The sequence below is a fragment of the Anarrhichthys ocellatus genome, unplaced genomic scaffold, assembly GCF_004355925.1.
Source record: "Anarrhichthys ocellatus isolate YVR2014 unplaced genomic scaffold, GSC_Weel_1.0 scaffold9, whole genome shotgun sequence".
Classification (NCBI taxonomy): domain Eukaryota; kingdom Metazoa; phylum Chordata; class Actinopteri; order Perciformes; family Anarhichadidae; genus Anarrhichthys; species Anarrhichthys ocellatus.
In genome coordinates, this window is record NW_022280039.1 from 836,699 (window position 1) to 850,653 (window position 13,955).

Genomic DNA, 13,955 nt, shown 5'->3' on the forward strand with positions numbered 1-13,955 from the left:
ACTAAACACTGCTGTCTTTAGTACTTTGGGCACCTTTTTAATTTAGTCATATAGGCCTCTGTAAAAGAGTGTTCCACTGTAGTATATCTACTAAAAAATGGAACATAACCTCAGTCCCCACATGAAGATAAAGGAAAAATATGCAGGAGGCGCTTCTCGGGCATTTAAACTACATTTCCCACACACTATAGACTCGTTTTCATTGCCCACAATCCTTTGCGCCGCTCTACCGCTCACAGGAACAAGAAGGTCGCCGATAGCAACGTTTTACCGAAGCAGAGAAGAAACCAGGCTTTAATCATGCTGGGACAAGCTGTGAGGCGATTCACAACGTCTGCTGTTCGTTCTTCACACTATTCTGAAGGACCAGGGAAGGTGAGGTTATCTTATTAAAGCAGCATTTTTGTTTGAAATGTGATATTATCTATATTCGGCCTTGTGTCTATCCACAGCCTCACTTGGAGGTCATGCCTGTCATTTGACAAGAGCCTGATGCTAACAAAACTAGCCACAGGCATGTGCATTTTCTCCTGTACAATGTTACAAAACAAAGAAAGGCATTAACAGCCTTATGACATCAAGTGTGTATGTGTTGAAGGATACCTGGGATGGCGACCTGTTGGTTAGCAACATTAGCTTTGTGGCTAAGAGGTTGTTATGTGACAGCTAACTCCGTCAATGCTACCAAGTTAGCTGTAGCAAACACTTCAGCAAACCAGAATAAGACCGTTGAAGCTATCTGACATGATGCAGGTGTGTTGGTAAGACGCAGGCACATCCACAAACACTTACAGAATGTGAATGTTAACGAAGTTGCTCATTGAAATCACTTCCGGCTTTTTGCTGAATGTTAAGGTCACAGCTAAGCTAGATGCTAACAACAATCAAATCGGGCATTAAGAGTAACTAAGTTAACTGTATCAGCTATGCACGCTGCACTTCCTCTAGAATAAAATACAAAATAATAAAGCTTGTGGACATCACTAATAGCGTTTAGATACCCTTGACAGTTTATCCTGTTTAATGTGTATTCTAGTACACCACATTGATGTTTATGCTGGATCTTTGGGCTAAAGTTGAATGATTGGAGGAGCTCCTTCAGTTTAATGCAAAGTGTGTTCTGTCATTTAGTGGGATTGATTCATATTATACAAATTATTGCCACAGTGGCATTTTTTTACAAAATGCAAGTCACATGAGGACTCATTACAGATTTAAAAGTTTTCTCGACCCCTGAGGTTTTTTGTAATTTCTTAATGTTTTCCTGTGAACATTTGCTTGGTTCTTAAAAGGCATTCACATAAATTGTGTACCTACAGTGGCCTGTGTAAAATAGACATGACATATTTGGCAAGAAATAAAGAAAATGTAAAGGGTGCACTTCTGTCATTGAGACACTTCTCCCTCATTATTTTACAGGCAATCCTTAACTTTCAATGGTGTTTGTACCTTTAGTCAGTAATTTCTCACCCCGGCTGCCTTGTAATACTCTGATGTATTATTAAGCTCTTTGCACAGATATCCTGCATGTAGTAGTACTGATCATTTAGAATTAAACTGTATAATAACTTGTTCTTAGCCAGGTAGAGATTTAAAATGTGTGTCAAATGTAGAAGTAGAGTGCTTTCTAAGATCAGTGCAGTCAAAAATAGTGAGGGTAAATCGTTTAGTAAGGTCATCAAAAGAGTTCCATTAAAGTTCTTGGAGTTTCACTGAGTCACAATACTCTCTCTCTCGCTCTCTCTCTTTTTACAGAATCTGCCATTTTCCGTGGAGAACAAGTGGCGTCTCCTCGGCATGATGGTGGTGTTCTTCGGTAGCGGCTTTGCATTTCCCTTCATCGTCGTCAGACATCAGATCCTGAAGAAGTAAAATGGACCAATGCTGCCAACAGCCTTCGAGGTAATTATGACTGCCGTCTTTATCTAAACATCTGCCTTCATTAAAATGTCAGGATGATGTGGCATTTACTTCAGCCTTGGTTTGAACAGTGACCTGAGACAATGACCGGTGCTTCACTGAGGCTCTTTAGCCTTTTGCTCAGCGGCATATCTTAAACAAATTATCTGTATGTCTGTGAGTGACGGCAACAAATATCATGTGGGTTGATATCAATGCTGTGTTTAGATAAGCTTGCACTTTAGCAAGTTAATGTGACAGTTTATTGCAGACATTGATGTGTATCAGATGGGAGCAAGTCAGAGTTTTTGTCACATTTATCTTTACTGGTGTTAACTCTGAAATTGCTTTTCTGTCATCAGGTGTATGCAAGTCATCTAATCCCTTTTTGCCCTATTTTCTTGTTCTCCCTGCAGGTCGTCAGCTGGAACATGTTTTATCCATCAGACTGCTATCCATGTAGAAGAATGGGAATCTCTTCGTTTTCTTTGTAAATAAAGTATCCTCAAATATAACAAATGAGTCTATTCTTACAATACCAGAATATGTAATATGTGAGTAAATGTATTCTATACATGACAAGCTGTGGACATATTTATTAATAACAATTTATTTTGTTATCAAGCCTGCTCTACAACATGCTAAAGAACACGTTTATTATGGCTATTGAATCCAGACGGTACAACCTGAGTACCAGGTACTACCTTTTGATTATGTAAATGCACATTGCAGGGAGGAAGTAGTATCCTATTCAGGGTCACTGGTGGGCCGGAGACGGTCCCAGCTGACATTGGGCGGAGACGGGGTACACTCTGGACAGGTTGCCAGGCGATCAAAGGACACACATCCATTCACACCTACGGGTGATCAAGTAACCGAAGCAGCATGTCTTTGGCCTGTGGGTGGAAACCTGGAGAAAACCCACATGAGAATTGTTGCCAGTCTAAAAACACTTAACTGCAACCATATGCAGGTTTTTAGTAGATGGCTACATATTCATATTATGTAGCCTGTTGGCATACAGAGAATACATTGGAAAAGTTAACAGAACCCATAACTTTATAAATTAAAACCATTTGTCACCAGCAACCCAAAGTGAATGAATAAAGTGGAAATTTAAATTCACTGTGAGGCTTGCATTAAAGAATCCAGCCCTCCTGCACTTACAGCTCTTCTGCTGTTGTCCCCTCACTCTATAGCTTAGCCATTTAGCTGAAATCTACTGAATAGCCTATTTTAGTTCAATTATCCCTATGCCTCTGGCTAGAATTATCCAAGGACAATGTATTAAAATAGGGAGGTGTAACTGCTCAGTTGGTGGGGGAAGGGAATGTAAAAGTGAAGTAGTTTTCAGTGGTCTGCTAAGGTTAGTTTTTCATTTCCTTGAGGTGTACAGCAAAGAGGTGCCTGGTTGGGCGCCCTAAATTCATAAGCAGAGACTTACGGGGACAAGCTGTAAGCATGAGAAACAACCTGGTGTATAGCCTTTGCAACCCTCTGATTTTCTCTCACACGCACACAACTCGGCAACGTGTAAACCTGTCAGGTGGTTTTGTGTTCTCTTGCATTCGTAATGATGTTACCTTGCGTGTGCCTTTGGGCTTCCTGGATGGAAGAGCATTCAGGTCGTACCGCTCTTGCTAGGCGGTGATAACGTTATCAGACATTTAATGGGGTCAACAAGTGGGAGCCGATCTTTCATAGGAGTGTTGAATTGTCCTCATTTAGAATAGGTTGACCTTTGTTCGTAGCTCAGAGGTAGGAAGAGAGGCTTTTCCGATCCAAACACTGCTCAACACAAACATGACACCTTGCGTTATCGCAGCATACTAAATGTTTGTTACCAAAGCACATAATTAAGACACGCATACATCAGACTAATATAGTAGTCTGATCAGCACCTTTTCTTTTTGCATGCACCTCAGGGTGATAATGCATCTGTAGACAGGAGAGCAGGTGTAGTAGTGTCATTTCCATAAGTTTCTTTTAAGAAAAGAGGTGGAGAATGGTAAAACGTCAACACTGCATAATGCATGTAATTGTCATTCTGCTCAGCGATATAATCTCAGTAGCTTTTCTGTGTACCGAGGAAAATGCTCAGCCTTAAACAGCAACCCTTTCTCAGAATGGTCTTTCTCAGTATGGAATGAACCATCAGGATTAGGTGTGTAAGCCCGCTTTAGTTGATGTCCTTCAGCTCCTGACACGAGCCATACTTCATGCTTACTCTTTCTGAGTGCATCTCAGCAATCACTCTGCTCTGGGAAAAAAGGGAGGACTCGAGAACCATCGGAGACAAGTAAGCCTCATTGAATTGATATCCCGTCCAAAGTCTATCGTTTATCAAAAAAATCAAATCAATCAAGCGGTCGCTCACATAGGCTTGAAAGGTTGTCTCTGAAAATGAATGAGCCTCATTCCTCACATCCATAATGTCAATTAAATTACAGTTATTTGATTTTTTTCCAGTAAAGAAGTTTGGTTCCATTTTGTTAGAGTAATAAACACGTGAAAGCTCCACTTTTCTGCTCTCGACTCTTGACAGTATGACTCTGACTGAACAGAAGTGAGAGCAGCTGCTTTACATTCTTCAAATGGTTTTGCTAGGTGCTCCAGCACGCTTCAGCACTCAGAGTGCTAATTTAGGAATGTCCCCAACATTTGGACCCTTTTGCGGAAAAAGAGAGATTATAAAAAAAACACCCATTTGCTCCCCCCGAGAGTATAAATTTAGACTGGTATTGACACTTTGAGAGATCGAGTCACATTATCTGAGCATCCCAGAGTAAAAAAAAACATCCACTGAGCAGTGGGTACTTTTCTTTGTCATGAATGTTTCATCTATTCTCTGCCATTTTACTGCTAACTGGGGCTTTTAAGAGTCCAAGTTGATGCCAGACTCCGGCAGTGAAGACCAATTAGACACAATGGTGATATCTGGACAAAGACCAAGCCGCAGTGCAGTGCTGGCTATCTGAAAAGTACATAAGGGTGTGATGGCGCAGGGCATGTAGCAGGAGGTCCTATGGTGCCCACAATAGTCTACATCACACATTTTGGATGGGCTTGCCATATGCACAGTGTGGCAGGCAGGAAGGAAGCAGGGGTGAGACAGAAAAAGAATACATTACAGGGGGATTACCGGCACCCAGTGTGCCAAGTCTCTCGCGGAGTTTGTCACGCTGAATTTAATATGTAAGTGTGGGGGGAAATGAAAGAGAAGGGAGTGCTATTATGTGTGTGTGTGTGTGTGTGTGTGTGTGTGTGTGTGTGTGTGTGTGTGCGCGTTTTGTGTGGTTTGCGGCTTCATCATAGTCAATATCTGGTAAATTCATTGTAATTGTCATTCCAAATGCTTTACGTTCCCTGGCACACAGGCACTAATTAAAATAAAGTGTAGTCATTAAAGATCAATTCCCTACCAGCTTATCAACCCTCTGTGAGGGTTTAACACCATGCATATTCACCATGCATATTCATGAAATGAACAGCTTACCTACGATTACTGCAGTGAAAGTCTTTACTGTACATATGGTAATGCCTCAGTTGCAGCATCACATTTTATTTATATTTTCCCTTTTATCCAACAAACTAATATAGTTTTATATGTTTGTGCAGTTATGCAAATCACCTTATTTGCAGTATGTGTGGCCATTCATTGCAGCCTCTGTAGAATGTTCAATAACTTTTCTGCATCTCACGTGTGGAATCTAATTCTAGACTCATTTGCACTTCAGAGGAGAAGATAGTTGGCTTAGCTTGGTGTAAAGCATGCGCAGCCATCTAATAAAAAGACTTAAACTTTTATTGAGTCTCTTCAGTTAGAGGCGCATTTCACATCCTGCCACAGCGTTATAGTCAAACAATTACAATTACATGCAGTCAGTCGGTGTGTGAGGACTCATTAGTGATTGACGGTTGTATAAACATTTACTTACTCTGAATGAGAATGGGTGCCTGACAAATACTCCACAGACTAAATTGCCCCTCTGGGTGAGTTGGATGAGCTCTAATCAGCACTGTTGTAAACATCTTGGAAGGCAGCATTTCATTGTACCAACCAATCAATGCATTACATCCAAAAGCAGGGACGCTCTGAATGTGGCCCACCCATCATATCAGCATGACGACAATAAGAAGGGAAAGCAGCTGTCTCCAGTCGAAGAACAACACCCTGACACTGCACTGTCTGTCAATAAAGTTTCAAGGACACGCTGAACTCCCAAGTTTTCTGCTAAGCCCTACCTACCTTCTCTGTTTACCACACTCTACCTCAAAGATGCTGACTTGAAGAAGTGCAGAACTGTCAGTGCAGGAAGATGAAGTGTACATGCACCTCCCACTTCGTCAGAGTGCCTCAGCCAGGAGCCCTGCACAATTAGTCCGGAACCTCCACGGGATGACTGTTCATAGGAGATGAATGCACGCAGGGTACCGAGTCGACTCATATATGTGTATGTGTGCGTTTTCGTATGTCACAGAGAAAAGAAGTGCAAGAGTGACTTTAATGTTTGATGGCATTTAAAAAACATTCTGCGAGAAGCACACGCCATTTTTTCAATACAGACAACCACGCCCTTTCTGTGCTACACAGATTGCACTCTGCAACCTTTATCATTCATTAATGTTGCAGTACCTTTGCTTAGAGAAAAAGACATGCCCTCAACCACCTCAAGGAGACCTGCCCCCTTTTTCCTTTCCTTTTCCCTTTCGGCAGCTCACAAAGACGTTGTGAAGCCAAAGTAGGCAAATATGTCATGATGTCACTTTAGTTTTTTTTTGCACATTCAGTTTGATATGAAAATAACGGGTTCAGAGACCTGGCAGGGAACCCGGGTGGAGATCTGAAACGAGCATAATCTCAACATCCCCTCCAGCCCACTTTGGAACCCAGAGCGCTCCTCAGTTCAATAATGCAACACTACACGCTGCCAGAGTTAATAGCAGCAAGTTTCAGGGTGAAAAAGTTTTCATTTGAAATAATCATGCCCACTTCAGTCCACGTTCTGCCACACCGAGCCTTATGTTAATGCCTCTGAAGGGTCGGATGTGGATGAATGTGCATTTTTCTCTCTTGTACAATATACAGTGCATTTTTGCTGTCTTCCTTCTCAATGAAAAGCACATATTTCTATCTTATGTCTGTAATAATTTATTTGTTGGCATATAAATGGCCAGCCAAATCAAGAGGTTTTGAGATCTTTTGTCTGGGGCTTGTGAATACTGTCTAGTTTTCAGGCCCCTGCGGCTGAACATCAAGTGATTTGAATTTGATTTGAATAAAAGTCCCTCAGTTTTGTATTATTCTGAAAATTGCATGTCTAATTTAATTCATTGTAACAACTGACTAATCTAAGGCCGGCAATTTAAATCAGCCAAACATCATCTTTTATTTGCTGCCACTGCTGCTTCACAAAAACATAATAATTTGGCTGTCTTTTTATTGCTGTAAAGCAGTGCCGATCATCCACATACTGTAGATGCTCCATATAAATGTCAGCGGGCTTATTCACAGTAACAACCCCCTCTCAGACAGGGTTGGTTGGGTTCCATGTGGTCTACATAGAAGAAGAAAAAACGAACAGAGGAAGATATCTTTTTCTCTAATGAAGCATCTCCAGAGATGCTTTCTGTTGCGACGGAACAGTGCGAATGTAGTGTGGGAATAAGGTCTGACAATGTGAGACTACTAGAGATGGAAAGTGAGAGGGATGGCAGAAAAAAAAGGAGGGCACAGTTGATCATTTGTTGTTGTTTTCTCTGCCATGGGTTTCTTTCCTCCCACAGATAGAGAGAAAATATTTGAACCTTTTTTTTCTGGTCCGGAAGCTGTTGCTCTCCAGTGGTCTCCCTCCCTTGTTACTCTCACTGGAGAGATTCAACCCACGGCATTTCACACACACAGAGGCATTCGCCACAAACCTACTTATTTACATGCACATTTGCACATGTATAAACCCTGAAACAGATGTACAAATATTGTTCAAGTGCATCCACTGGAACACTACTGAAATATGCATACAGTATTCACACAAACCCTAGCACACATCCATGAGTCCAAATACACTAAATCATTCACATTTCTGTTAAAGCTATACAGCCAAACTCAATTTTAGAGAGTACATCTATCTAGCCTTTATTTGCAAAAATGACTGTATAGACTCGGCCGACTAAATGCAGCTGTTGTCCAATCAGCATTTCTCATTAAAATTGGTGCCAAATATGCAGGTTAGCAACGTCTGCAAAGTCTTCGCTTTACAATATGGAGAATAGTTGAATATTGCTCGTGCTATTTTTACTTAGAGACAAACAACAGAGAAATATTGATGCATATACAGTACAGAAATGGATAAAGAAGCTGCACAGGTTCGGGAACCATGTCTTCACCATTGGGAACAAACACTGTCCTGAAGTCTGAGAGTCAGCACTTTTATAGTTTTTGCGACTTTGTTTACCATATTTGTGATATTTCATATGTGGTTCTGCAGTAGTCTCCCAGGACAGAGATGCAGAGGTAGAGAGGCCTCATAATGGTGCACTATTGTACAGTCGGTGGGTAGCATGATAGCGCCCCCATCTGGACCAAAATAAACTATCAGGCTGCAGCGTGCAATGAGCTTCTGGGAGACTTGCAGTGCCAAGGTTACAGCTGTCGCATGATTAGAAAATTACTCTGCTGTAATCAATGCTCTTTAGAGTTTAAACAACTTTTCCGTTGTTTTTTGACATGATTGTCCCACATGTATAATAATGATAAGTAACTCAGTACAGGTCAAACTCATTATATGAAGCTCAGAGTGGCACAGTAAGAGTCCATACAAACACAATTTGATCTAGCATGTTTGTTCAGTGGATGCAACAATAAATGTTTCCTTTGAAGGTGGGAACAGAGCTCCAACAGAGATACAATAAAAGCCACAAAGGCAGAAAGAACTGACTGCAGGGGGAAAATGAATGAAAGGTTTGTACATCGCAGAGACATGGAGGGAAAACTGGGGCAGAGGAAGGCACGGGGTGCTCCGATTGGTTTGTTTCTCTGCAGACCACTCTCTTCCAGGATGTTCTTTGGATGCCACAGAAGTTTAAATAAAATAAACAGGCACAATTGAGTTCACTTGGGTCTGTGAATGGTGCCTTTCAAAGCCTCGCTGAACCACATGGCGCCCAGGACCTCAGCCACAATGCCTCCCTAGACTAACTCAATATTCCAAATATAAAAGGACCAAAAACCTCTTTTATTCTTTTATTTTGTGGATCCTAAAGGGGAATACATATTTGTTGTAGAAAATAGATGGTATTTTGAATGTGCCACTGCATGAAATGCCTGTGGTACTTTCAGCATGAAATAACCCTGCAGGTGGACATTTTTCTGAACATCCTTCAGATCTGCTGTCAATGATAGAGTTCTGTTTGGTGAAGAGCAAAACTTTGTTTTTACAGCAATTACTCAAAGTTATACTAAGGTAATTACCTTTCTCTTTTCAAAAGGATAAAGACAACTTTCTTAAGAATATTATCTTTTTAGATCTCTCGACTTTTAGCGTGCAGGTTAATCAAGTGAGAATTACTGTTATCCTATTCCTCTTTGCAGTTACAAAGACATTTTTGGTGTGTGTGTGTGTGTGTGTGTGTGTGTGTGTGTGTGTGGGTGTGTGTGTGGAAGTCTTAACAAACAAAACTATCCCACTGTTCCGGAGCGTCTTCACTCTGATATGAGAGGCCAAGATATCCAATTAATAAGAGAGGTCAAAGTTAACTTTCCACTGGCTGATCCAATCACAGGAGGTGCCCCGGTTAATTTGGTGAACAAAGTCATGGCAGGGTTGGGTGGCCACTTAGGGAAGGCGAGGCGAAGGAGAAGAGATGGATGAGAGGAGGCATGATAAGGACTGAGGGAAAGATTGGGGCCCCCTGACAGCTCAGCTTGCAGGGCAAATGAGGAAGCTGACTGAACAACAACATTTGCTGAATCTGCAATGAGCACGATCAGACCACTTTAGGAGAAGCAGTGTGCTACAACAGAAACCAAAACCAAAAAAACTAGAGATACGTAGATAAGTCCTGCAGTGTTTAATGCCACGGTGGAATGAGTGTTTGTGCATAAAGTCTTCAGGTAAATGTCATTCCACATTTACAGTTTTGTCAAGACTCATAGTTCAGCCCTGTGTTTGTTACACAACAACATCCTGTCTGCAACATTTCTTCTCAGTCCGGAGCAGTTGGACATAAAGGGAACAGCTTTCAGATGTGACATGTCGCTCTTTCTATTTCGGAGTACCCACATGGATACACAATCAAAATCATCACTCACTTGACTACCCAGGCAGCCAGTGACTCTTCACTCTGCAATGGAAACTTCTGAGCTTGCAAAAAACATTGATAGATGTTGCCAAACTATAGTACATAATACACACACCTCATTGAGACCGAAAACCAGTCCCAACTTTGACAGGCAGCCATGGACTACGCCCAAGCACATCCACTGTTCCTAAATTCATATACAGACAGTTTTGCCTCAGGAAGCTGAGAAATATTCCCTTCTGCTGGATTTTTTTTCTTCTCCCCCCCTCTCTCCTCTCTCTCTCTCTCTCTCTCTCTCTCTCTCTCTCTCTCTCTCTCTCTAACCCTGCATCCGCTATCTTCGTCACATCTTTCACACTTTGGTTTATGAATCCAAACTGACGGCAGGCAGACTTCTTTTCAAACTTTGAAAAAAGTGACTCTGAATAGAACATGTAGCCCTTCGGCTCCTGGGGGCTCTGAGACTCCAGAGCTTTCTTGAGTGGTGCATTTCAAAAGTGGAGAAAATAAAACTATTGGAAACAAAGAAGGTGGAAAAGAAACAATATATATATGTATATATATTCCAAGAATTCAAATAATGATAACCTTAGAAAGCAAAGGTAATAAAGTGATTTATGCAAGTTGGAGATAGTATTTGTCTAACAAAAAGAAATCCCTCGCAGAACTTTAGCCACACATTACCAGAATTTCACTGTTGTTTCATCATTGCCAGTGAAGATCTAAACTCGTTAATCTGATAGTTATAAGCTCTTAAAGAAGGCATTCTAGCACTATTATCTTGATGCAATGTCATCATATCATAGAGTGCCCTTATTCTGAATAAATGTTTTCATCTACTTGAAAAGATTCCCCTATGGCTATATCATACTATTTCATTACTTCTGAGTAATTTTCACAGGAAAGAAAATGAACGAAGTATGTAAGCTTAATTCGATGCAGCTATGGTCTTTTAGAGTTTGAAATTGAATTTCACCTACCTTCAAAGTCTGGTAACACAATTAAGCTTAGTTCCATGGCTTTAAATGTGATTTTGTTCTCAAGTGTCTTTGTTCTGAATGTCTTTTCTTCTATGTTAATTGCATTTTCAGCGGCTGTTGTTCAGCAGTGTAAAATTGACATTCATGACACCTAACTTGGGCTGCCCTGCTGTCAAATATACCTCACTGCAAAGTGATATTAATGCCTTTGTATTTTTTGCTGAATGGAATCTGGTTTAAAGCAAACGTCTATACACTAGCAAAGGAAATGGGGGGGGTGGGGGCGGGATTGGGGATTCTTACTATGTTTTGTTACTATATTGGTTTTGTGATCTCACACCACTTTTAATGCTAGATATTTTCTATGGTTCATTAATTTCGCTTTTCTTAGTAAGATGCCAAAAAGGTCTCTTTAAGTCAGGCTGAATCGCCTGCTTTACAGAGCAAGAAAAGATGGTCTAATTAAACTATAGCCCTCCGTAACTTAACCTCTGACTGATATTTTAATGAGTTACTCCCATGGAACAGGTTTGATTTATATTCCATTTATTCATGGACACATACATTTGAAAAATATAGGTTGGCTCACCACAGTCTTGACTTATGGCATTGAGGCAATTAAAGTCTGTAAAAGTGAGAGTTAATATTTGTTAAAGACTTCCTCCTTAGTATAAGAGCTACAGTATAACACTTAATCCTTTACAGTCATGCTCACAACAAGTACATGGATAAACGTTCCTGCACATATTCTGGGAGTGAATGGCTCTTAAATTCAGGGTGAGGAAGGGGACAGACACAAGAAAAGTACAAGCAAAACAATGAGGAGTCTGTTGGGTTTTGTAAATACATATTATAGCCGAGTATCCGGCTAATCAGTCCGTGCAAGCCCAGTGTCCCTGGAGACTCCTCAGCAGCCATCTGTGAGTGAAGCAGAGAGAATAAGCAACAGGGGGTTTGGGGAGTCTAGAAATGCTGAATTAAATCTGCACTAGCAGCTGCAAGAGGAGAAAAGTAAGATGTGGTGAGCTGGAAGCAAAATACATAAAATAAGAAGTAAAATAAAACCTGCTTTTGTGTTGGTGAGAAAATAATTCATAAGTGTCAGCATGCCAAGGTTTCTCAATTGAGGAGAAACACTTATTAGACTTGCAAAAAAAGGTTCAAATGTTAACTTTATTTCTCATTTCCATCACAAGGCTATACGCTTGTTTATTAAACATGCATGAGTGTCGCCAGGACAGATTTATCATGAAAGAAATGCAAAAACTGAAACTTTATGAAACGATGCCACACAATGCATTTAGCAGCAACTGTGCCCTCCTCTAAATAAGGGGACTAAATGATTGTATGAGTGACTGAGTGAGGGAATGACTGATCGAGGGAGAAATGGAGGAGGAGGGGAGGAGGGAGGGAGGGATAGAGGGAGGGAGGGGGTCAGTGAGTTTGGGAGGGAAGGAACAGACTGCTCTATCATCTCCACCGCTGGGATTTAGAGTGAGAGACAGTATAGAGCGGTGGAGAGACAAATCGCTTCTCTTGACCTTTGAGCGAATAGCCACATTGTAATAATCCACAGAGGGGTTTATCCATATTATTGGGGTTTTCACTTTCGCTACAGAAAAGTACTCTTCCAACATGCTGCTCAGGGAGATAAGGATGGAAGCATGGAGCTCTGTACTTGATCATGTTTGTTGGTGTTTGATCTCTTAGAGCTCTGGTGGTTGTGTGAGAATTCATTTATCACATAATATAAAAACTAACCTGGATGCACTGTAAATGCACAGATCAGTTTAGAGATTTGTAAAAATGCTCTTTTTACTGCTTTTGGCTGCAGCTTTCTCGCAGCTAACAGTTCATTGAGCTCCTGAATACTGAGATTTCCACTTTATGTAACTTCATTAAATTGTAACTAGTGCTGTAATTCTCCTCCCTTTGATTCAAAAGCTCTTCTCTGCACCTTTTTTTTTTTTGCCAAACAGAACATGTATAGCCTGCAGTGATGTGCAGGCAGTGCTGCAGCATTATGGGCCCTTAGCTTTTCCATCGGCTACAGTAAGGAGGTTAGCATTATGGACTAGTTACTGGTGGTGCCTGTCACTGTGGTGTGCACCGCATTCTGATCTACATCGTTCTGGGCTTTAAGTACTACTTCATGCGCTGAGCAATTATGGGCTGCTTCACTTTGGTCTGCTGCATAGAAAGCTGAAGATGTATTAGTGGGAACAGTACCGTTTCTGATAGTGAATAATTCATCTGTTGCATTATGGTAGAAATGATTTAGATCTTTCTCTGGACTGCTTAAATCACTTTCACCTGTAATTTCAAACAGCCAACTGTGTCACGTGAGCATTTAACAGAGCTTTTTCTTATGGGTAGAGCACAATGTTTAAAAAAATGTTGTTGTATATCTTTGATAATCCTATCTGTCCTTTCTTACCCAGTGACACACTATATGATTTTCTTCTGCAGAACTGGTAGCAGGCCACCCATAATCTTTTGATTTTCATTACTTTTCTTCCCAACTTTTTCCCTCTGCTTCCCACTCATAGATGCTTGATGAATGGATGCAGTCAGCCCCTCACCTGTTTACTCCTCATGCATCATCTGTTATCATCACCCCTGCCATGAACAGCCATTTAATATGTGGGGAATGAGGGAATCCCTATCAGTTACGCACTGAATCTGGGTCTAATGGTCCACAGTTGACAGGGCAGGAAGCAGCGTGCTCTTACAGCGCATGCAGTGAGATCATATCTCACTGCATGTTTCACTGAA

At 41.1% G+C, this 13,955-nt stretch overlaps 1 protein-coding gene across 1 annotated transcript; it reads left to right on the forward strand.

Moving 5' to 3' along the window:
- The first annotated feature begins 217 nt into the window (after positions 1-217).
- Positions 218-2,414, forward strand: cox7c (cytochrome c oxidase subunit 7C). The gene is made up of 3 exons (XM_031849440.1): positions 218-375; positions 1,756-1,902; positions 2,316-2,414. Exons 1-2 carry the CDS (start codon positions 301-303, stop codon positions 1,870-1,872), a joined length of 192 nt encoding a protein of 63 aa, XP_031705300.1. The 5' UTR covers positions 218-300; the 3' UTR covers positions 1,873-1,902; positions 2,316-2,414.
- Positions 2,415-13,955: the final 11,541 nt, after the last annotated feature.